The sequence below is a fragment of the Lichenostomus cassidix genome, chromosome 3, assembly GCF_008360975.1.
Source record: "Lichenostomus cassidix isolate B80296 chromosome 3, HeHo_3.0, whole genome shotgun sequence".
Lineage (NCBI taxonomy): Eukaryota > Metazoa > Chordata > Aves > Passeriformes > Meliphagidae > Lichenostomus > Lichenostomus cassidix.
Window position 1 is genome coordinate 23093113 of NC_139483.1, and position 24946 is coordinate 23118058.

A 24946-nucleotide genomic window follows, 5' to 3' on the forward strand; every position below is an offset into this window, starting at 1 on the left:
CACAAGTATGTATGCTGTTACTGAACTCTGGGCCCAAATGCCTTTCTGCTTTTTCTGGTATGGCTCAGAAATTTTAAGAGCCACATTTTCCTTTTAAACTAATACTCAAAAATAAAAATACAGTAGGACTTCCAGGAAAGAAACTCCTGGGAATTGAATAATGCTTTTCATTGGATATTGCTACAGCAAGTCAGACTGTACTTGCTACTGCTGAGAATTAAAAAGGTAATTAGCAAAAACCAGGCAGAGATGCTTAACTGGATGAACTGGATTGCATCTGTACAGCTCATATGCAATCCAAAAAGACTGCCAAGACCAGACGAAGACAGACTTAAGATTTTGCTTTGTATTTTTCTTGGATATACAAATACAGGCACAAAAGATTAAAGCTACATTTTTAATAAAGTCCTATAGCTATAATACCTGATGCAAAATTGCACTCAGCTTTAGAAACCTGGCCCACTTCATAAACTTTATGGATGAGAAGTTAGTAATTGATTTGGCTCTGTGGAGAAGACAAAGCCTTATTTCTCAGAAGCATCAGCATAAGCTGTAAAGGGACCTGTAGTTTATGGGAAAAACATGCATTGTAGAAGCATACTGATTTTACCATAAGTGATCTGCTTCAGGAATAAAGTTCTGCAAAGAAATATCCCCTGAACTCAATAAAAATATGAAGCATTTATTCCTAGTAAGCCTGACATTTTTGTTGGGATTATCCCAGGCAACAAATTTGGAAATAATCACCTTTAAAAATTAACTGGTCTTACTATGCATCACTAATAATCCATTTTAAAATCTAATACAGATATGCAAAGAAAGCTTAACTTAGCAAACAAATTCTGAGTTTTGCAGCAAATGATTTTCCTTGCAGATGAGCACCCAGAATAATTTCAGGTAAGTGGGTATCAATAAGGAAAGACTTCCAAGGGTACTAAGCAATAATTTATCCCTGTTTTTCATATTATGTCAAAAGTAATGATCTTAAGAACCTGGAATAGAATACACAACATAGTACTAATGCTAGAAAAACTAGCTCTGTTTTATCTAGTTAATGATAGTAACTTTGCTGCAAATGTGGATGCCAGTATTTTAATGATACATATCTTTCATCTGTATCATTAAATTATATTAACATTTTAATTTTTATAACTTAAGAATTATTTTAATTGTATCTTCAAATAACTTCAAATAATTTTAATTAAATTGTGTAAATTTCATTTAACTGAAAATTGTTACTGTTTTAGCACTGTGTTTGATATTCCTGTGTCTCCTGAGATATTATGAAAAGATTTTGATATTCAGAATATGAAAAAGTAAATAATTAAGTTTAATTTTTCTAGCAGATGAATTCACTGGTCACTGGTGTTGATACTTCATTGTTTTGCATCTGGTGTAGTCATTTGGAGACGTGCAGAGTCAGTGCAAAACATTACAAAATTAGAATCACATTTTTCCAAATCCCTTTATGGAGGTGCTCAAAATGTAAGGCAGGAAACTGGAAAGTCACTCCCAATGTCTTGTGGATCTCCTATGGATACTGGGCTGGATTCTAGTTTTATTCAAATAAATTCTTCAGATCTGATCCTTTTTATTGTTAATTCACAGTCAAGGATGAGACATATGGACCTGAGCTCAAGAGGTTTCTTTGAAGAACAGGTAAGCAGTGGTAAACAGGGACAGACTCCCAGTTATTCTCTGGGGTTTTTTCAGGCATTTGCTTAAATTCTTACAAGAAGAGTCAGCTCTGTGTGCTTTGCTGGACAGAATATGCACAAAAATATTTTCAAACTAAATGCAGCTGGTTCTAATCCTCTGATAATTCAATCTACATGCATCCCTAGCTTTAACATGAACCAAGCCATCTGTAAAAAGTTAGTTACATTAGAAGACAGAAATCTAGTTTGTGACCAGATCCAAGCCAATCAATACATCTTTCTTTCTTTGATCTTTGTATTTTCTGGAATAATGGCAAGAAACCAAACCAAAGTCACCATAAAATCAATCCAGGCCTTAATACATTCTTAAAACTACCAGGAACAGTTTTTGATGAGGGGCTTCGCTGCTGGTAGAGTTTCTCTGCTCGAGACATGCATTCCAGCAGTGATTCAAATTTTTCTGCTGAAACGAGAGGATAAACTGTACTTGCAATCATATAGCAAGCAGTAGGAATCTTAAAAAAGGTAATTTTACTTTAAAAGACATATATGGCCCTCCTTGGCTTATTTCATATGAAATCCAGACCAAATTTGTTTAAATGACCAGCAAAGAAAATACAGGAACTAAATGCAGGAACAATGCTGAGAAAAAGTAAAACACAGCCAATTCCAAGTACACCAAAAGAATTTTATTCATATTGTATATTCACATTACATTCAATAAGCACATTCATGTGCTTATTCCATACTCTCACACTCTAGCTATAATGTGGTTCCAGAGACATTTACAGGTAACAGTTTGCATTTTAAAAGCCCAAGGTTGTTTTATTAAAAGGCAGTGAATTTGCATGAGAAATGCCAATTTTTTTGTGAAAGTCTCTTTATGCATCACGTAGATTCCTTCCATTTGTGAGGCATATATTATTGAGTAGGATTTTCTCTACCCCACATTTATATAAGCGAGAGATAATTGAGTAGGAACGGGCATAAAGCACTGCTGCTGGAGTAGGGCAGTGTTTTGGTTTTTCTTGGTGCAATTGTCCATGCAAGGGAGAGATAAGCTGAGTATGAAACTGGTGTCTGCACACCAACTGTTCTCTGAATGTTGAGGAAAGACAGTGACACTGGAAATGCCTTCAAGTCATTTTTTTTTGCTACGTACAAAAATGATTCAAGTGCAGCTCTTCACTCGAAGCATGTTTTCAGCAGCATGGTAGATTAAACCATAAGGCACAGAAATCAAGAAAAAGATTACTAACTTGGCTTCATGTCTGTTAAAGAGGGGCTGCTCTATTCCTCTAGTTGTCAGGCATAATTCCTCCACCTTTTTTTTTTCTCCCTGTTCCTGCAGTCCTGTATTTTTCTTGCCATATTATTATTAGCTGTAATACACAGTTTTTGCCAGCCTCAAAATCAATCACATTTTTACTGACATGGAACCAGCCAGAATAATTTAAAAGCTCTTCCTAACACCTGCCATCACAGTCATACTTCTACTGCTTCATTTACCTGAAACCCTTATAGTCTACATAGGGATATTTTCATTTGAACTCCTAACTAAGGTCTACTAGTGCCTGGGGCTTTTAGTCTTTTCCACTTATCTGGTACCTTTATAGTCTCCTCAAACCAAAGGACTGGATGCTCATCCCCTTCTTCCATATTGGTAGAAGCTTTGGGCAGACTCCATCATTTCATCCACTCTGCTGGTGTGGTTGGCCATGGAAATATTTTTTTCCAGTTTTATGGTCAGTGGAGGCACCTGGTACTCCCTGCTCTGAAGGATACTGGAAGGCTGACATAGGTAGGGAGGGACATGACAAAAAGAACATTCAGTTCCAATCTCCTGGACTTCAGAACATTATCTCAAGTACAAAATAAAGTAGCAATCATACTGAAATTAGAAAAATATGAGAGATAAGTCATTTCCACCTTTCCCATGCTGCCACCTGTCCTCTCCCAGCGAGATTCTGGTTTGACAGACTTTATAGAAAGAGCACTTAAAGTACATTGTGATCTTCATGAATTGTAACAGCTGTAACAGCTCACCATGATTTTCCACGTGAAAAAAATGCTGGATGTGGCATCTAAATCTTTTGTTTTAGAAGAGCAAAATAGAATGTATAGCCAAAATAATCTGTCTGGTGCATCTTTTATTCAAAACCAAAATGTCATTCAGTGTCATGCATACTTCAACCAAAGCATGCAGAGATACAGAATGAGAGAGGAAACCTTTAAAAGGCTTCCCTAGAAACAAGGAGAGCACCAGAACTTTAAACCCACTGTGAAGTCATTAGAAATTTTTTTTAGTTTAAATTTGAAACAAAGAACTTTCAGAGTATCACTCTCAGTTGTGAAGACTGGAACAGGCAGTCAACCTGTCAGGGCCATCTGAGCCAAACAACCTCTTATACCTCACTGAGAAAATAAAGATTTTGAAAGGATTAGCAGAGTACAGAGGAAAAGAAACCATTTAGAAATATTTAGAAATGTCTCCTGAAGAGGACTGAGTTGCCTGTTCTGAAATGTGGTAAAAGAGTGTACAGAGCATGAAACTCCATTCCTAATGTTGCAAGATTAGTTAGGTGGAGATATGTTTTCTAAATTTGATTCTGGACTGTTGCTGGTTTCCTTAATTATGAAGTCCTAGAATAAATTTTGCCTTCATAGCTCAAACTGTATTTCCTTAAAACATATTGTACCTCTGAAAATAAGGAGCTGCAGAACCTAAAATCACTGCCCTGTGGAAACTTCACCTCCACTGATTGCTGTTCAAAAGATGAATTTATGAGCACCTGGATATTAAATGAAACTTTTATGTTCAATGCCTGTCTCACAACTCCAACAATATTAGTTGCTGAATGGCATTTTTCTTCCTTTTTTGAGAAATATTGCCTTTGCCTGTGATACCATTTATGTATCACATGATGCTCAGGAAGCAATTTTCTCATACCTTGTCTCCAGCCTGTACGTTCCCTGTATGCAGAGTAAACCTTGGGAATTGTGGCCCTGACACATAAAGGATTTTGTCAGAGAAGCACGTTTTTGAAGGAGAAATGTCCTTATTCACCAATATTTAAATATAATATTTAAAACAAAATAAAGGGACTGAGTTGCTCTGGGCACTCACTTTTGCCTCCAGTACAATTTCTTAAGCATTACAAACCACACAAATGGACAAAGGATACTTCAGTGCCAGTCCAGAGAAACCTGAGCCAAGAAATACCTTTCCAGGATGAAGATCACAGACATTGAGATCACATGCCTGAAAGAACGCAGAATTTTTTACTTTCTTAGGTTTTCAGGACCAACTTGGAGAGATGTTAGCCAAGAAATTATTCAAAGCCTATCCACCCAAGTAAGGAAGGCAAACCCCAGATTTGGATGCGCACTGCCAAGGTTGCTGCCATCTGCTGTTTTCACGTGGAAACATGGTAAATTTCAAATTACTTTTTCCCCCACCACATTTTTTCAATTTTAAAATGCAGTCATACAAACGAAGTTAGAGGGAAAGCTTTCTCTTTCCCAATTCTTTACTGAAGAATGCTAATTTACTAATTTGATCTGAGAAATTTTCCTTTAATTTAGTTTTGCTGCCTATTTCAGGGCTGGGTTTGGGGTTTTTTTGTTTTTTGTTTTTTGTTTTTTTAAATGAATTCCTATTTGGGTTAAAAGAAAAGGTTGTCCACTTCTGCAGAATGGCAAAGTAGATTAATGGGGGAAATAATGTATTCATTTGGGTGTATTATATACTTTCTATGAGTAAATTTTAATTGGATGACTTGCATAAATGGAATGTAAATGTGTCTACAGCACAGCATGGGTTTGGTGCTTTAAAAGCCAAAGTTCAACTCCTGATGTCATTAATTAGGAACTATAATTAATAAATGTAGGGTAGGTAAAGGAAATGAAAACAAATGTGCTTCATTAACTATTCTTCAGGCACAGGTAAATCTATTTGAAAATGAGTTCATACACTGCAACTTTACACTGCATGTCTGAGACAGCCTTATTAGGAATAAAGTAATAATCTACTGCCTTTGACTACAGAAAGTCTAACTCCCTTGGTTACTGTTGTTAGAATTTCATGGCTAGGAATCACGGTGCAAAGCAGGTTTGAAGTTTCTTCTTTGAGCCTTTACAGTTGTGGCCTACAGGAAGATCAGTTATCACTGCCCCTATTGCACTATGAGCCTGAATGACCTTAGAGGGCTTCTCAAAGCAGGAGATATTAAGCTGCATGGTTTTGATGACAATTAAGAAACCAGATTAGAATTTTATTTTCTTGATTAATTGTGATGACCCTAATATTATTAATTCACAAAGACTCAATCAGTTACTTCATCAGACTTTGCAAATGATACACCACTTCTGTATGACCCATCTGAATGGTGTGTGTCCCTGAGCTGGGCAGAAGCTCCTTCCTGGAACTACATCTTCTCCCAGGGTAGTAAAGTAAATGTCTGATACTGCAGATGTGGAAGATACCAATGCCTAAAAGATCAGTTGTATACTGTTGGTAACCACAGTGCAGCCTTGCCCTTAATCCAAGTTGTCTATAGATATTTGCTATTTTTGCAAAATTAATATTTTTCTTTTAATGGAAATAGAGTTTCTTTCCAGTTTATTTCAGTTTAGCCCATGCTGACCTGTTTTTGGTCTTCATTCTCCAGCCTATGTCTTACATTAACACTTATCTTGTTGGTGCTCTCAGCCTGTAGAACAGAGGATGGTCCCCATGCTGCTCACTGAATTAGGGTGCTAACATTATCCTTTCTAAAGGAAAACATCACACACCTGACCTGCTGGCTAATAACCAGGCAATAAGATGGTTGTCACAGCTTAAAAATGTAGAAATGGAAATGGGAAAGAATCCCAAGCTCCCAGAGGGGACAAGGCCAAATAAAAGAGATAAATCTATTGCTGAGTCCAGCATAGCTGAAAGACAATAAAAGATTCCTTAAACTGGGCAGAACAACAGAACCAAAAAAAAAAAAAACAAACCCAAAAAACCCACAAAGCCTCCTAAGCCATGTCTGTTCATTTTTTATTATGGGGTGGGCTGCAGACTGCCAGCCTGTTTTAAAATCAACACTTCACAGCAAGAAACTATACAGTAATGTATCACTTCTCTGCAGGCACTTCCTTCCCCTGACAAATGGTTCAGGCACAGTAATAGCTTAAACAGAACCACATCGAGGGACGACCAGCTCCGAGGAAGAAGGATCTATAGGGGTGTATTTATTTACAGACACACACACAGGCACACAGGTTCTTGCGCAGAGCAGCTCCTTATTGAGGAAAATGAGCTGTATAAAATGCAAAGCTACGGGAGATGTTTTAACACTCAGGGGGAAAAAAAAAAAAATTCCACATGTTACGCTAATTTATTCTGTCCCCAAGGGAGATCTCCACAAACTTCTCAGTCGAAAAATCAGCTCCTCTTCCAGCAGTTTTAAGACTTACTAGTTAGCATTCCTTGTTAACATCACTAACCTGCTAGCCTTACATTTTCCTAATTTTTCTAAGAAAGGAGAACAGAACAGGGATTGTTCCAGAGCTCATCATAGTGCTCCTGAGTACAAGCTGAAGCACATTTTTTCCTGAGGCTGAGAATAAACTGCACCCTAATGTAAATGGCTGATACAAAGCCAATACACCAATTTATGCCTCAGCTAAATCCTTAACTTAGCACTTATGTAAGACATTAGACTTTTATAGCACTTGGACCAAGGTAGGAATTCATGAGGAGCTCACTAATTTGAGAAAACAACTGAGTGTGCTTTTCAGTATGACAAACCAGACCACTTATTCAATTAGGGAGAGATGAAGGAAGATAAATTCTATTTTTCCAGCTTTCTGAGATGTTTTTCAGATTTTCTCATTTAATACAAGCTTCATACAAAGCTGCAGAATAAAATTTTTAAGCTGCTCTCTAGTTAAAATGCTAAGCCTTTCCCCTCATGAGGAAAAAAAAAGGTATTATGCATGCAGGGTTTTAACTATCTCTGCTCAAATTCTGCCAATTTTTAAATGCTTAGGAATAGCACTGAATCTGCTCATTCCCCACCAGGGCTGGTGAATGAATTAGCACTAGAGCTCTGCTATTTTTCTCTTACTCAGTAGTCACATTTGTAGGAGACTACTATTTTTTAAAGACATGAATGTAATGATAGGAAATTTAGCATAAGCTAACAGAGATTTGTAGGTTCTACACCTGAACCAATATGCGCATTTAATGAGGACCCCAGGAAATTATGCAGTCCTTACCAAAGTGTCCTTAATGGCTTCGAATTGAAATTTTGGGATAATCAAAACAAAGAAGCAACCTGTAAGCTGGACTTTTCAGGATATGGATGATTAGCACATCCCCAAAATGAAGCCATCTCTATCGAGTCTTAATTATGGAGAACCTCACAAATCATTAGTATCCTTAAAAATTTTTGGCTTTTTTGACTGCCAGTAAATTGTATTCATGCTAAATGAAGACATCTCCAAACTGTGCAAACTGTGATGAAAATCTATTTGCAATGAACTGAAAAATGAAATGTGCAGAAGTGAAACAAAGATCAGCTCTATATAGCTGCAAAAGTCAACCTCTCTGAGTTTTCATGGTAACCAACAATGAAGTAGTAGCACTGCAGAAATAAGACTATGATCCATCCTACTGCAACAACAAAAAAGTCTACCTAAATAGAACTTAGCCACTGGAAAGCTTTTGGCAAACTCTGATATTTTTGTTTTGGAAGACCATTTCTGTTCCTACTTTTTAAGACAATGGGGGAAGACCAGGAGATGCTTAGGCATGCTTTAACATCAGACATCTAGGAATGCTTTACAAAAACTGAGTGAAGCACATACACAGCAACATCAAAAAGTCTGGCTTCTAAAATGCATTATACAGGAGCAGCTTGGTGTCATTAACAAAATGAGTGAGGATAGACACAGCAGTTAATTCATTCCCATTTTTAAAATCCTAGGTCATACTTTACTTAGAAGTTCTCTTAGTTCTCCTCAAGTTCCTGACAAGACTCTTAGTGCCTTCTAGCCCATTCGGCGTTACCAGTGCTGATTCATGCCCCTGGGTAATTTAGAGGGACTGAACCTTAGGCTGCTTCTTGGGGGAGGCAAAATCCCAGCCCAGAGAGAAAAACTCCAGAGACTGTGTTGGAGGTAAGAGAAGTACCCTCTATAAATCAGGAAGGAGTAATTTAATTTTCCTCTAGGTCAGACATCAAATCTTTTCCCTTACATCAGTGACCCCTGGGAATTTGAGACATGGGAGAGTCAACAATATCCCTTGCCTTATGGCAAGCCAACAAAGCTGTTCCTCTTCAAAACAAGGCATCATAAAGAGCCCCACCTATCTGGAAAGGACAACATCTCAAACGAACATGGGGAGAAATCCTACACTGACTACACCACCAGCTGTGGGGCACAGCTGGTTACAAATAGCATCACCTCTTCTCCTTTTTGCAGGTCTGCAGGTAGAACAGGACAGAGTCAGGATCAGACTTCTGGGGCTGGATCAGACTTCAGGCTTTCTGACTGCTCGGTTCCATCTGGGCTCTTGCTACTCACTCTGAAGAGGTGAACCAGAAAAACTGCAGGAGGGAGGAGTCCTGTGGGAAGTAAATTTCTCTTTCTAACTATTAAGATGAAGTGGCTCAGGTTCAGATTCCCAACTTCGCATACAAGAATCTCAGCAATTTCATTTTCTGTTGTTCGTAATTTTTATGCTTCCTCAGTGGAAAAATGGTTAAATGTAATTTACATTCAAGCCACCAAAAGGTTATAAACAATTCCCAGGCTGAAGGTTGCCAAACTATGTCAATTCAAAAAACCACCAAGACAAACACAGGTATTCTTGCAAGAAGTAATGTTCAAAAACCTGTAGTCCAAGGAAAATGTGCCAGAGAAATGAAACAATGGGGAAAAACCAGCCTATTTCCTTCAAGGACTGTGCAAATATCTCTGGAATGTGCAAAGCCTCCACTGTGTATTCCAGGGTGACCTCCTTCTGGGGTTTGCATTTTCCATAACTTCTCTCTGGAAAGAGGGAGACTCCGTGTGTACATCCAGGTCCCCAGCTAGGCTCTGTCAGCCTTGCGTGCTGCAGTCAGCAACACCAAACTGATTTAGTGCAGCTGAGGCACTGGCTCATTGCTCACCAGCTATTCTGAGAAGCAGAGCTCAGGCTTTGCCTGTCCCAGCAATGGTCCAGCTGCCTCCTGAGCCAGTGGGAATCACAAAAGGTCGGGGTGCAGTGTAGGGGGAGGGAAAGCTGCAGAAAAGAACTTAGATTTCTTAAACAGTGTCTCCGTCAAACTGATGTATACTTTCTGCCTTGTGGTATCACATTTATCTTTTTCAATTTACTGTCTATATGTGCAATAAAGCAATGGATATTTAGCTGATTTGAAAGTTGAGGTGGGATATTCCAAGTTTCCTCCAATCTCGAACAGCGTTATCTTTCCGTAGCATCGAAACGTAAACTAGACGGAGACAATCACTGAGCTTGTTAAAACTTTGTAACAACTCTCTGGGTCACGTTTTTTAATCACTCTCAACAAAGTAACAGAAGTTAAACCCCTTAAAGCACTATGCGGTTCCTCCCTCCTCAAAGTCAAACGTTAGTACAACACCGGAGGTAAGAAATCATCCTTTCCTTAGGGTTTGCACCTGGAACAGTCATACTGTTAATCAGTTTACAGCTATGTTAAATAATTTGCCAGCACCTGTCTGAAACATACACAAATAAGAGTATTTTTTTCTGTAAATATAAGTTCTTCTGCTCATCAGCCAAGTAAAATTGTTAAAGATTATTTGCACATGGCTATACATGTATTTTCTACAGATTTTTTTGCTGAAGTTCTGCTTGTGTCTTATCTATACCACAATTACATCTGTTGTGTGCCCCAGAAAGACAAACAATAAATAAATTAATGCTTCAGTCAAAACCCCACCTAAATTTACCTAGCATGCAGAACTTGGCTCACACTGAAGAAATTACCATAAGAATTTAAAAGATGGAGTTTGTCATATTTTGTTAAGTTCTGCATAGTGTTTGCTCTTCAGAAATTCCTGTGACAAGTCACATAGAGCTAAACTTCCTTTCTAAATTCCTCAGTTTCGTTCAGTTCCTTAACTCTGCAGTGATTTAGCTTTACTTTTAAAATACTGGAACCAAATTCTGGGCTTTCAACAGTACTCCAGCACCATACTCATGTTTAATATCAGATTATGGAGAACTGGCTTTCTTTGCTGCTCTTTCACCTTTTTGTTTACTTCTGTGCAAGCTCTGCACATCCCAGATAATCAAAGGTACTCTTTCATGCTCCTAACCAGTTTTAGTAGGGATTAAACACCTAGATAAGGATCTATGGTGCCATCTGAACCTCTGAACCTCAGTTTCCAGTCTATAAAATAAAGGCAACACTTACAAGCTTAAGGATGTTTGCAATACCTCACTCATGGATACATCTGAAGGATGGTTTTGAATAGCTGAAGAAGGCACCTGGGCTTGCTTTTTGTTTATTTAGGGTTTTTTGTTTAACAAAACAGCGCACCTGATGCACACAAGTCCCACCTGAAGAATTTACATAAGGTTCTGCCCCAGGGGAAGGGACCTTTTTCTGAAGAAAATTGTGCACAGGTTCTGAATTCACAGGGCGCTTTTCCTTTCCTAGCTTCAGGAGATTTCTCGCTGTGTACTCCCAGTGCTCTGAGAATTTTGGAAACGTGCCCTGAAGCGAGCAATAAATGGCAGGTGGGGAGACAGGACTGGAGCTGTAGTGCCTTGTTCTTCTGGCTTTTGTTTGTAAAATGAAGCATTTTAAAGGGAATTTGGACTATACTGACTGCAAGACCCATTTTTCATAGCTAAAAGACCATGAAAATATCCTATATCCAGCCATTCTACAACATGCTCCACGTGCAGGTAGGAACTCCAATGCCTGTTAGTAATTAAGACCACAATTTAGAGGCTAACGGTGGCTCATTTATAGTAGATCGATTGCAGGGCATCTTTTTTGACAAGACTACTGGATGCATGATGGTGGATTATTAATGTAGTTTGCAGGCAGCTGCACTCAAATATATTGCTGTGACAGCTGTTCAGTAAAATTTTCTGGAAAATCCAGTGGAGATTAGGTTTTGATGAAGAATTTCAAGGCGCTTTTCTCTGATGTGAGTAAGCATAAACCTCCTGTGTTTATTTCATATTGCAGATCAGCAAGATAACGATGCTTTTGCCTAAGCGGCTGGAAGGCGCTGGGAAACGTGGGCTGCTCCCAGCAGGTCTGTGCTGCTCTCCAGCTCCGCGTTCTCCCCAGTCCTGTTCCACAACATCCACAGCCTGTCATTAGAGAGCCCAGCTGCAAATGCCAGGGACGTGCTCGAGAGGCAATTACCCACATCTCTGTGTAACTGCGGTACTAGCCCTGAGCGCATTACAGGGAAATACTTATAGCAAAACAGGATGTTGCGAGGGGTACGGAGCTTTTCCTGACCAAGGAGAAAATGCGTCATGCAACTCGATGATGTTGCTTAACATACGAAATCGCCCTAGCTGGGCGATTAGATAGTGTGCAGCGTGGCTGACTCGAATTTCTGATCCTATTTTCTGTTTTCCCTCGACATCGAGCACATGGCTGGAAGTTACGGGAGACGGTCAGGAACCTGGCTGGCTAGGAGCGGCGGGAGTGACTGCCTGTGCGCAGCTATAAGAAATGCGAGGGTACAGAAGTGACACTTCCTCTGGATTAGCACCAGTGAAGAAAAACTTCCCCTAACTAGTAGGAACGAACGTTTTGATAATCATCTATGAAAACCTGTTTTGATTGCTGGGGTAATTACATTAAGTCGCCCAATTAACCCTCCCACGAGACCGCCCGACAGCATAAGCTTCTGAAGGTAAACCGAGGTGCTGCTGCCCGCCGGCCCACGCCAGAGAAGGCGCGCTGCCCCGGTAGTGCCGCTGCCCCCGGCCGAGAGCCGCGCCCCGCAGCCCAGCCCGTCCAGTCCGCTCCGCGCCCCGCGCAGCCCCGCGCCCGCCGCGCTCGGGGCCGCCGCAGCTCCCGCGGGAGCCGCAGGCGCTGGGCGCTGCCCGCCCGCCGGCGGGGGCTGCGGCGGGGCCGGGCCGCCCGCAGGGGAAGCGGCGGCTGCCAGGGCGGGCGGAGTCGGAAGCACGACAGCACGGGGCGCTGGGGCGGTGCTGGCGGCGGGGGCGGGAGCAGCTCGGCACTCGCTGCCGTGCTGGGGTCGCGGCGCAGGGACGGAGCCGGGCAGCGCCGGCCCTGCAGCAGCACCAGAAGCAGCAGCAGCAGCAGCAGCAGCGGCGGCGGCAGCAGGAGGAGGAGGAGCAGCAGCCGTCGGAGCCGCCTCCCGCCACCGAGCGCGGGGAGCTGCCGGAGCCGCTGCCCCGGGCGCCTTACGAGCGCCGGGCTGCGGCGCCGCCGCTGCCTGCTGCCGCTCCGCGGGTGAATGAACCTGTCCCGGCCGACCACGGCGGCTTCCCCTCGGGCTCCGGCACCAGCCTCCCCCCGCACAAGATGGACGGTTTCGCCGGGAGTTTGGGTGAGTGGCGGCGGGACGGGTCGGGACGGGGCGAGGTGCGGGCAGCCGTCGTGCGGCGGGGCCCGGGCGCGCACCTGCGGGCGGCGGGGATGCCGGAGCCGCGGGCTGGGGCTGCCCGGGGCCGGCCGGGCCGGTGCGTGCGAACACCGCCCGCGGCGGGAGGGGAGGGGATGCCAGCGCGAAATCTGGTCAGCTTCAAACCATCTGTTGCGAGAGCTCCGGCTGCACTTGCCTTCTTTGTTCTTCCCTCGCCGTGGCTTTGCGCTTCCCCGGAGCTAGTTGCTTGGCTTTGGGCTGATGGCTTGGCTTAGGTTGTTTGGGGTTTTCTTAACTGTTATTTTGTTTTTCTTGTCTCCCTTTTGCACTGGGGCGGGAGGGACAGGGTCGGTGCGGGTGCAGCGGGTCCGGTGTCGCAGCGAGCGCCCCGGGAGCCGCGGGCAGCTCTGCCCTGTCCCGGCTCAGAGCGGCTCCAAGGGGACCGCAGCCCCCCTGGAAACCTGGGGGCTGGCGGCATCTGCGGGAATGTTAACGGGGAAGTCGGCGCCTTCCCGGTGTCCGAGCATCCGTCCGTGCGCCCGAGGAGCCCTCCTGGCTCCCTGGGCAGCAGGTTCCTCTGCCGGGAGCCGTCGCGTGATCGAAAATATTTACCGCTGGTTCATGTAAGTGTTGCCAGAGAACGGATAGGCTGCGGCAAATTCTCACCGGTTTCTTAAAAAAAAACTCCACTAGCCCACTTTTTGAGTCGTTTGGGGAACAGATTGCATGTGCTACCAAGTTGTCCTGATTACAACTGTGAACTGAAAATGTATCCAGATGTAAGTGTTGTAAACAGTGTAAGTTTCCATTTCTGCAAATTACAAGACCATTGGCTTTGCAGTGCTGCCTACCTGCTGCTCTCACAGTATTTAGTGCTTCTGCATCTATTGCAGACACTTTGTGATCAAACTCACTCCATCTTTTGTGGAATAATAAATCTGTGCCTCTGAAAAACAAGATTAATTTATTTTTACGTCACTCCTGTAAGGTCTGTAGTAATAATGAATAGTTCTCAATTTTCTGGAAAAATTGACTCATTTAAATACTTCTGAGTGTGATCCTAACCTTTCAGGTTTTTGAAATGTCAACTCCAGCATTTTGGGCATCTGTCCAAACCAAACTGGTGCACCATAATTAACAGTATGCTTTGGTAGTTTGGCTCTTTGCCAGATATACTGTCCTTGCTCAAGTAACTGCCATGGCCATTTTATATCTGGCGGTCAGAAAGCGACACATGGAAGAGTTGTGTGGGTTCTGTTCCCAGTTTTCTGAGGGCAGATCGTGCCTGTGGGTGACATATGCAAATACGCCATGGTTAATATTTATGAACCTCTTAACCCAGCAGAGGAACTGATCACCATATCAAAGCACACCGATACTGCTTTTAACTCGTGCCGTATTGGCCCCGTGAGGTCGATATTTAGAAGTAACTATTTTCTGTTGGAAGTAGAAAAAAGTCAATTATTATGAAATAATAAAGCTTTGCTTTCTTGCGTGGATGTTGCTTGCTGAGTAGTTGGCAGGGGATGGTCGGGTGGCCCAGCACCTTGTGCTGGAGCCACGATGGGCTCCTTGGGACATCCCATGTGCCTTATTAAGGGAGGCTCCATCTGGACCTTTAATTTGTTTCACTGTTTGTTCAGGAAGGCACTGTGATTTTATTAGAATTTAATGAGGATTAAGCTCAGCTCAACCTTTTAAACTGTGTATTATGATATTCACTGCTAGATGGCCTTTGATTTTGCTTTTGTAGTGAGCACTGATGCACTGAGGCTTTCTGGACTGGGGCTGAGGAGAGGGCATTCCCATAATCTTTAGCTTTGAAGTATGAAACTTTACGTGACTTTTTTGTTTCCAGGTTTGAATTATGCTGCTTAGTCCTCTTCTGTATTTATAATCACTTGTTGGCTCTTCTAGCTGCTAATGAGCACATAGTGTTCACAAAGATGTGGGAATTGTTCTGAGACCTTTTTTTTTTTAAATCTCTAATTAAAATCTAATGGCTTGAATTTAATTAGCTGTCTGCTAAATGTCTTTTAGGAAGACCATAAATTAATGTAATTTAGAATGAAATGTAAAAATTAATTAAAAGTATTGTTGGCAAAACCATGCTACCTATGTATGTGCATGCTCAACCAGTCAAGCAAGCTTATTAGAGAGCAAGTTGTCCTTTTAATGCCTCTTGTCATTATCTGGAAGGCAAAATGTTATTACAGATTGTGCCCTCTAGCACAGGCAGAAATACCTTCTTGCATGTCTCTTGCAGTTGAAAATACTTTACGCAGCTGTTTTCTTTTGGCTTCCACACTGAAATTTTTATGAGAATAAACAGATGAAAGAAACCATTTTATATGTAATTTAGAAAATTGTTTTGGTTATTGGCTTAATAAGTGCTTATGTAGCACTGCACTTAAGAGTATACAATTACTGTATACAGTAAAAAAAAAATCTATATGTTATGAGTTAACTTGCACAGTTGAAATAGGTATTGATTATTTTGATAAAGCACTGAGTTATTTCCCATTTCCTGTGACTTCAATACCTTTAGAAATATCACAGTGATAATTGAATCTCATTTCTTCTCAAGGAGGACAGTAGTATCTTACATTTGGTATTTCCAACATGAAGGTTGTCAGAGGGCTCAATGGATTCTGGCCATCTGCTTTTTCAGATGCATCCCTCGAAGTAAAAGAATGTGCTTCTGAATGGGAACAAGAAGTCTGTGAACTTGGACAGGGCGCCTGGGCTCTTGCCTTGTGCCCTGGCTGAGACAGGAGCACAGCATGGGCGTCTGGCTCTGACACTGCCAAGTTCCCTTGCCTCTCAGGGTCCTCATCAAAACAGCCTGGAGATATGCATCAGGGCAGAGAAAGCACTGCTGATTCTGCCAAAAGAGTCAAGCAGAGAGTTCTGGGGAAAGGGGAAAAAAAGGCAAATAAACAAAAAAGCCCGTGTGGGAAATAGTGCAGCTACAGCTGTCAGTAAATGTTGTACTGCCCCATCCCTCTCTCCTGTTTGTTCTGCACAACTGCTCTGTGTCTCTTCCACTCTCACATTGGTGCCTGCGAGCCCAGGGTGAGCTGCTTCACACATGCCCATCAGGTGGCTGCAGGACTGGAGCAGACGGACAGTTTTGCCAACAATAATTTTGATTTTGGGTTTCATCGTGTATTATATTACTTTATTGCCTTCCTGCTTGCCCCTGCTGTTTCGGTGGGTTTCTGCCCTAAATTGGCTTGTTATGGAGTAGGAGAAGCATGGCAGGTGGTGGGAGGGAAGCAGTGGGAGCTTTCAGCCGAGGGTAGGTGGGACCAGGTGGCGCTGTGCGTGGCTGTCAGCTCTAGACTGACTTTGCTGTGTGGAAGGTATGAGCTCTGCTAGATTTAGACTTAGGAAGAGCCAGCCGTGACAGGCTGCCTGGGGCTGGTGAGGAAAGCTCTTTGGTGGACGGTTTTCCATTGCTTTTAGCAGCTGCATTGTTTCCCCTTCTGAGAAAGCTTCTGCTGATTGAACTCTGTAACAATAACTCGTGGTAAACAAAGATATGGAAACATTCATCAGATTATATTCAAAAAATCACTACAGCCTTTTCCAAGTTTGTCACCATTGTGTGATAACGATGTGGAAAAAAGCATTTCACTAGGAGTCTCACTATTGTTGAGGTCTGTGACAGAACAGTAACTCAAAAAAAAGGAAAAGTCTCAACTTCTGAATTCTAACCATGGTTTTTGTGCAGCTATGCAGGATGCCCTGAAGCTTAGAAGGAGTCTTTCCTAAACGATTCTCTGTGGTTGAAAATATTTTCAGAGACAAATTAAAATAACTTTTCTCTTGAAGTTTTAGACAAGGAGAATAATATAGGCTTTTTTAAGCTTATTAGAGCTTATGCATTTTTTTTCAGAGAAATAAAAAGTAAAGGAAACCTGAAATTGCTAAGTGGAGACCAATGTTTTGCTCTGCTGTTGTTAATGGAGGAAGAACTGGAGATGTAATAAAAGAGATTATTTTTTTATAATTTTGTGTAGTATCTACATTTTTTGTCACTGTTTATGTTTTGCTACTAACTACAGTTTATATGCTAACCACTTACTGGAGGGGTGACATGGAGGTAAGTTCATATTATTTTGCCCCATTTCTTTTCCTGGATATTTTACAGAAGCTGTCTGTGTCAGGCAGGGTCTGAGGCAGTGTTATGAATATGCTGCTCCTCAGCCCTGGAAGAGCCAGCAGTGTCTGTTGAACCTGTGGCTTTGCTAAAACCCTGTAAGGTTTCTCCAAAGCCCCCGGTGTGTGGGGGCAGCTCTGCTGCAGGGCTCAGCGCTGCTCAGGCAGAGAGGATCTTGTGGTCGCTGGTGCTGCGAGCCTGGAAAGCGTGTGTGCATCATGATTCATCTCTGGCTGGGCTCACTACCGAGAAAAATGACTGTGTGGGGTATTTGTCATTTATTTGGGCTAGAATATTAAGTTTTATCGTTGCCCGTCTAGACTGCAGAAGTGGCCGTGGTACTGCAATGCGATTGCTCATAGCAACAGCAAGCTCAGCCTAATTCATGGGGCTCTGCTCGTGGGATTGCTGTGTGCTATTGTCACTGTGCTGCTCTTCTTAAAAGTAAAAACTTTGGCAGGACATTATTCTCCCCTGCCTGAGAAAGATGGCCTTGGCTGGTGCCAGGGGAGATTAAACTCCAGCAGCAAGGAAGGAACAGGCTGTTTGCTTTAGAAACTTGGTGGCGGCAGCTCACCTTTTGCTGAAGAGGTCTTTAGTTCATGTGCACTGAGGAGGAACCCTTTGCTCTCTAGCCAGCTGCAAAGAAAAGGACTGTGTGTTTAAAAAACAGTCCTATTTTTGCACAGAATAATTGGCAATATTTGCCCTCATTGTAACACTCACACTTTTACAAAAAAAAAAAAGAAAAGAAACACAAACACAGTATCTCAAACACAGGACTCTATTAGAACTCCTCTCCTAGAACTTCTTTCTCCTTTAGAAAGGCTTTTAATGCTTGGGATGTTGAAAGAATAATTTCTCACCTTACAGTGTGTTTTTTTTACTCTGTAACTGAATACTTTTGATATGGCAGTAGATATATATGACAGGATTTTCTCTTGCCTGTAGAACCTACCCTTAAAGGATTTTTTCCTTCTATGCTTTATATCATGAAGTATGTAAGAGGGAAAAAATTGGTCAAGAGCAGTATTCTTAGAAGTTCTCTGAAGCATCATTTTGTTTTGTAAGCAGTATTATTATTATTATTTTTAGTTGTGTTGTTAGTAAGTACAGGGTGATCTGTATGTTCCTCTTGCTCTTCAGAGTAGCTGTTTCCCTTCCTGGTGTGGTTTGTATCAATTACTGAAGTTTATTTTTCCCTCCTCTCTTTAGATCCTTGCTAAACCTAATCCTTAATGAATGCGATCCTAAGGCCAAGAATGTTGTTCCTGTTTTACCCACACATAATGTAATGGGAAGGGTGTTAGAGGATAATTAATTTTATAGCACATGGCATGTATGATGACAGTGCAAGTCTCTCTGCACTTGCTGGAGTTGAACATTTCTAGTAGGGACATTCTTCTGTTTAGGAGGTGAAAAATACTTGATAAACAACTTTTCGTAAGTTTCACTAACTTCCCTTTCAAGAAATCTTTCTGCAGTTACTTATGAGCTCAGGTGGAACCACTGCTCTCTTTGCTTTTCCTCCCTGTGCACAAGTGAGCACCAGCAGTTTAAAGAGGAATTACTTGCCTCTTTTTCTTCATCTGCTTGTTTAAATTGATGAAAAATTCTAATTTTCTGGACTTTTCTTTCATTGGATGCTGAAGGATGGGTACCTGGACACCATGTGGTGCTGTGCAAGCTTTTCTGAGAGTTTGAGCACCCTTTAGGAAGTACTCATATGGGTGTTCAGATTGCAAAAGCTTGTTTCCATGGAGCAGCTTGGAGTCTGAGCTGATCATTCAGTCAATGCAAGTAGATTATAGTATTGCTGATGGAAGGGTGGGATTTGGAGAGCAACACCATAATCATTAAAAGCCTGAGTTTATTGCTAAATCTTAGAACATACCAAAAGTTTTTTTCTCTTCTTGTTTTGCCTTTTCTTCCTTCTTCCTGCTCCTCTTCTTATTTTTATTTAACTTTTTTTTTCTGCATGTCGTAAAGATTCATGCTACAAATCATCTCTGAGTGCTACAATATTCTAAAGCTTTCTGCCCTAAGACTTCTTACGGGGTTGAGTGAACTAGGGTTTTTTGTAATTAGTTTTTTGTTTTGCTTCTCAATGGGTTGCCTCTTTTGCTTATCCTCAATAATTTCAGCCTAACTTGTTTAATAAATATAGCTGTGTCTTATTCTTTAACTGCTGGTTTCTGGACCCCTCTCCTGACTCTTTAATGGCTGCACTACTCTACTTTGCCTGACTGCTGTTCATTGGGAAGGACAACTGTCTTTTAGCAAGTATTTGAAAAATCCAGTTTCTTTGGTTGATGGTATGCACTACCATAGTGCCTCATCTAGTTATGTGGATTCCATACTCTTGTAGCTCTTTAAGCAAGATATTTTTGACTGCAAATCTGTCTTATTGCAGAAGTGAGTTTACTTTTTGTATTTAAAAACCTCTTCTTAACTTTCTGGAGCTGCTTGTACTTGTGAATGACTCTTGTGCATAATAAAAATGCCGTGTAAGGGGCAAGAAAAGGAACACCACCTGTGCATTATAAATGGATATGATATATTTTGTATATGATCTATTATGTACAATTACATGGAATTTCCAATGTTGTATTAAATTGAAGTGCTCCAGCCTGGAGTTGGTTCTCATCTCTCTGGCCAGTTTCTTTGGGCTTAAAAAATACGGTGGAGGGAGGCTGAAACCAGGCTGGTTCATGTTTGATTGTATTTTGGATTTGTGTAAACAGTTTTAATGCATCAAGCAAAATTGGCAGGCTTTCCTAATCCTCTGGGAAAATTGGGAGTTTGAAACCCAGTGGATAAATGAAAAAAAATGGTTCTAAGCCCCAGATTTGGCTCCCTAAAGCAATGCTGTAAATTAGATCTAGAAATGCAGTTTAGTTAATGAAAATGAAAATGTGTTCATGAGAACCTTATAATTTTAAAGACAAAAGAGTTGGATTTCTTTATTCTGAGTTGAGACACAAAAGTGAAAAAATGGCTGTTGACAAGAAATTTATATTTGCTGTCCAAACAAAGAGGTAATGATTTCACCACTTTTTATGGTTTTTAATGAAATGATGACATAAGGGTACTAGAAATTGTTTTAAAATGCTTAAATTCAGTCAGTGGCTGAGGTAAGCAAGCCTGCACATGCATAACTAATTTAACAATCCCAAATATACATAAGATGAATGGTAGAAATAGTAGTTTCTTTACAGTTTACTCTATGTTACCTTTTTTGAGAACAAAAGAAAAATGTTGGTTTTACATCGGGGTTCTGAGCTTTGTGCACATCACTGTAGAAAAGAACAGCAGTAGGGTGGGCTGGAGTTTGTTTCCTTCCCCCTTATGGTCACAAGCAGACCATGCCATTTTCTTTAGACATTTCCTGCTGTGTGCATTATATGGATCTTTATTTCATTAGAACTCAAGATTTTCATTGGCAAGCTCTGTTTAAACATGGCAGAGTAGAGCCCAGTTTTGCAGGCTCAGTTTTTGAGGAAGGACGTCATCTCCCCAAACTAACTATTTTTTAGTCTTTATTGTATATCTTGCAGTACTTCTGGCTTCTGTAACTAATAGGCAAACTTTGGAGTGGCTTTGAATTGTATTCATAATCCTGTAGGTGGGGCTCAACTGACCAAATTCCTTTCCAGGAGTAGTAGGTGTTGGAAACCTGGCCATGTGGAATGGAAGGGAAAGAGCTGCTATTTAAAGATTTTCTTGCACATCTCTGGTTTGGTGTAGCTGTGGTGAAATCGTGCTTTGAGAGGGAGCAGCTCTGAGGTGATTGCTGCACACATCCATCTGGCAGCAGAGTCCAAATCCACTTTAGATATGTTAACAGGCATTGCAACTCTTATGGTTTGGGAGTCTTTTGGATGGAATTTGATTGAATGGAATTTCAGAAGAGCATTTCTAAAAATGGGCTTTTCGGTGTTTCTGAAGAGAGGTGTGGAAAGGAGAATCCTCCAGTGGTAGGAACCATAAATTAAACTCTTTCAGCTGCAAGATTCAGAGACATGGCCATACTCATGTCTGCATAGTCTCACTTAGCTTCTTTAAACAAGAGCTCTAACAAAGAGGTAATTACAACTTTGTTTAACTATGAAATTCTGCATTGAACTGCTGTCTCCTCCTCTCCCAGCATGTGCTGTGCAAATGCCATCAGAGAGACCTGGCAGGAAATCAGTGGTTTGTGTGGCTGTGGTGCTTGCTTTCTGAAGTCTAAACATGTCCATTAAAGCCATGAGGCAAGGGGGACAATAACAACCAGCGCGAATTCTGTGGGTTTTGGGTTTGTTTTTTTATAATTTTAATTTTCTTTTTCATACTCTTTCATAGGATAAGCATGAAGCAGCACTGAGTCCATCTGCATGTCTATTTTTTAAGGATTTAATGATGGCATTTTCCCATGAAAATGATATATTTAAAAAAGATGGCATGTTGGCAGTGCTAATCTTCAGATTTGGATTCTTTTGTCTGTATTTTTGGTAATCTGTGACTGTAGTATTTTCTGAATGATGCTTGGAAGAGTGAAGCATCATTCAAAGAGTTGGGTGATTTGAGATATTTTCAGAGTAGCTTTAAAAATAAGCATTGCTTGTCTTCCTCTTAAACCTAGAGAAGAATGAGCATTAGGCATAGCTGTAGAAAACAGTAAACACAGACTCTTGAATTTTTTTTTTTCCCCCCAATACTTTATTTGGCTTACTAATATTTCTTTAGAAGTGGTATTCCAGTATGGCAGTATTCCTGTGCTGTTTGCTAGAATAACTAACCTGATTTGTTGTTTCAAACTCTAAATAGGAAGAAACAATTGCTGGCCCCCAAGTGCTGTAGAACTTTGTGTGGTATATTTCCAAAGTCTACCCAGCATATTGGTCAGTAATGGTATTACAAACTGATAGACATTTTTAGGATTCAATTGAAAAATTGTCAAAGTGAGGAGAATACAAATAATTTCTGTGTGAGATTAATATCATGCCTCAAGCTTTTCATGCTACCTGGTTTGGGTTAGAAAGAAAACAGACAGAAGCTGGCAATCTTCAAATTTGTAAACTCTGAAGTTTAGAACCACCCCAGCCCAGAACTGAGAAACAATCCCACTTTATTCATGATGTGGACAAATACAGACTAGAAGTTATTGTTTAATCACCGAATGGTTTGGTTTGGAAGGAACCTTAAAGATCTAATCTAGTTCCAACCCCCCTGCTGTGGGCAGGGACACCTTCCACTAGACCAGTTTGCTCAAAGCCTCATCTGATGACAAATTTAATTCTGAAATAGACTTCCATTTTCAATTTTTAGGTGCCAAACCTTTAGATGTTAATACTTGTTAGTTATTTAAATTTCAGATGAATTTAAGCTGTGGGCATCAGATTGGTGGTTGTTACCAATCTTTGATCTTAGTGTAGTGCAGAATGGTTTTTTATGTGTAAAATATCATGGTGTACATTATTAAAAACAGAAAATACTTGTTTGGAGGAACCTTGTATTGCTTTTTCATTAGGATAATTTGTCGGTGAGCTGGTGTGGTATTGTGTGGGACTCTAATCTGGCGTCCTGCTTACTGAACTGGAGATGGGAGACCAGTTTTTCTTTATATCCAGTCATCTGAGTTTTGAACAGATTTTTGATCATTCATTTTGTGTGTGTCTGCCAGCCTTGTGGTTCTGCTATAGGAATGTTTGTATGTGTATGTAGTGTTCTACTTGTAGAGGGATATGAGGTTGGGAGAGCATTTAATTTGACTTTGAGCAGTCAAATGCCAAAGTGGTCATCCACTTCAGAAACAAACAGTGTAAGCTGTGCACTGCTGGGCTAAGGTATTTTAAAACACGTGGATATAAAGATTGCAAGCTGTGGAAGCACTGTCACTTTCCCTGTGCCTGCAGAAGTCTTACAGCTTCAGATGAGACCTCTCTGAAGATGGCCAGAGCTGTGGGATGGAGAATGGACTCTGAGCTTCTGGGTGAGCACTTCTGAACCTGGGAGACCAGCAAGGAGTTGTTTCGTGCTTTTAATTATCTGCATTTACTTATTATTATTTGCAGTAGAAATTTCCATTTCCTGCTCCTATAGCTACAGCAGCTTTACCAGCAGAAGCACTCTAACTTGGCTGCTGGTTTTTGTGAATGAATGGCAACATTTGCTGTTTGTTTTCTATAGACCACAAAGGGATGTTTATTTCAAAGCTATAGGTAAAATATCTGGGAATTGCAGGAAAGTGAAAGAGAATTGACAAGAAAACTTGCACAGAGTATTTGCAGCCTAAGCTGTATTTGTGGGTTTGTGCAGATTTGTGTTTAAGATCACTTACCTCTGCCATCTGCCTTTCAGCCTTCAATTGAAGTTAATTTAAACAGATAAACTTTGAATCGTCTTTATTTTAGTTTCTATAACTAATTGGGAAATGTCCAGACTCTGGTGTCTGTGTGTATGTATGTATGTATATATATATATATACACACAGACATATGTGTGTATATATATATATACACATACACACACATATATAGTAACACACCCACTGACATCCCCCCACCCGCTCCCCAGTTTTATTTAAAGGAGTCAAAGTCTGGCCTTTTTTAATGCATAACTGAACATGCCAGAGAATGCCATTACAGCTTGTTCTGAAGGTGGTGGTATATTACATTTTCAGCAGCATCTGCAACAGGTCTTTTTGGCTTCCCCAAAAACGGCATAAAATCATTACACAGTGCTCCTATAATCTCAAAAAAGTGTATATGCATTCTTCAGCTGAAATATTGTTATTACAGAATCATAGAATTGTTAAGGTTGGAAAAGACCTCTAGGATCATTGAGTTCAACTGTTAGCCCAGCACTGCCATGTACACCACTAAAAGATGTCCCCAAGTGCCATATCTAGTTGTTTTTTAAACATTTCCAGGGTTGTTGACTCTATGACTTCCCAGAGCAGTTGATTCCAATCCCTGACCTCCCTTTCACTGAAGAAACTTCCTAACATCAGATCCAAACCTGTCCTGGTGCAATTTCCTCTGTTGTGTCACTTGTTTCCTGGGAGACTGACTCCCACCTTATATATAACATATCTGCTATGTAATATAGCCCTATTTGGACTTTTTGTATGTGTGATTAATGTACATTTTAGTTTCATGTCAGTATTACTGGATCTTTATCATCTTAGGCATTGCAGTATGTATTTTGGTTTTGCAAAACTTTAAGCTAACTTTGAAGTAGCTTTGCCATATTGCTGTTTACAGAGTCTTTTGCATACAGTGTATGTGTTAAAGCTCAAAATGCCTTCAAAGTTAAACTAATTAGCAGGCAGCAGAAGATAGAAATCTTTACTAGAAAGAAGTGACTTGCCCAAGATGAACAAGAAGCTGCATTTTGGCAAACAGCTCTGTACTATCCTCTGTACTATCATACTATCTTTGGGTATGTATTTTTAGAAGAAAAATGGGTAGGGTTGATGTCATCTAAGAGTTGCCTGTTGACTCTTACTCGAGTTTTCTTCATCGGCTTA

The 24946-nt window shown here is 40.9% G+C and overlaps 1 protein-coding gene across 1 annotated transcript in view; it reads left to right on the plus strand.

Moving 5' to 3' along the window:
- The first annotated feature begins 12878 nt into the window (after positions 1-12878).
- Positions 12879-24946, plus strand: part of EML4 (EMAP like 4) — a 151711-nt gene continuing 139643 nt past the window's right edge. Inside the window, exon 1 of the mRNA XM_085054949.1 lies at positions 12879-13232. Coding sequence (XP_084911075.1) covers positions 13208-13232 — 25 coding nt within the window. The 5' untranslated portion in view covers positions 12879-13207. The remainder of the gene's footprint in view (positions 13233-24946) is intronic.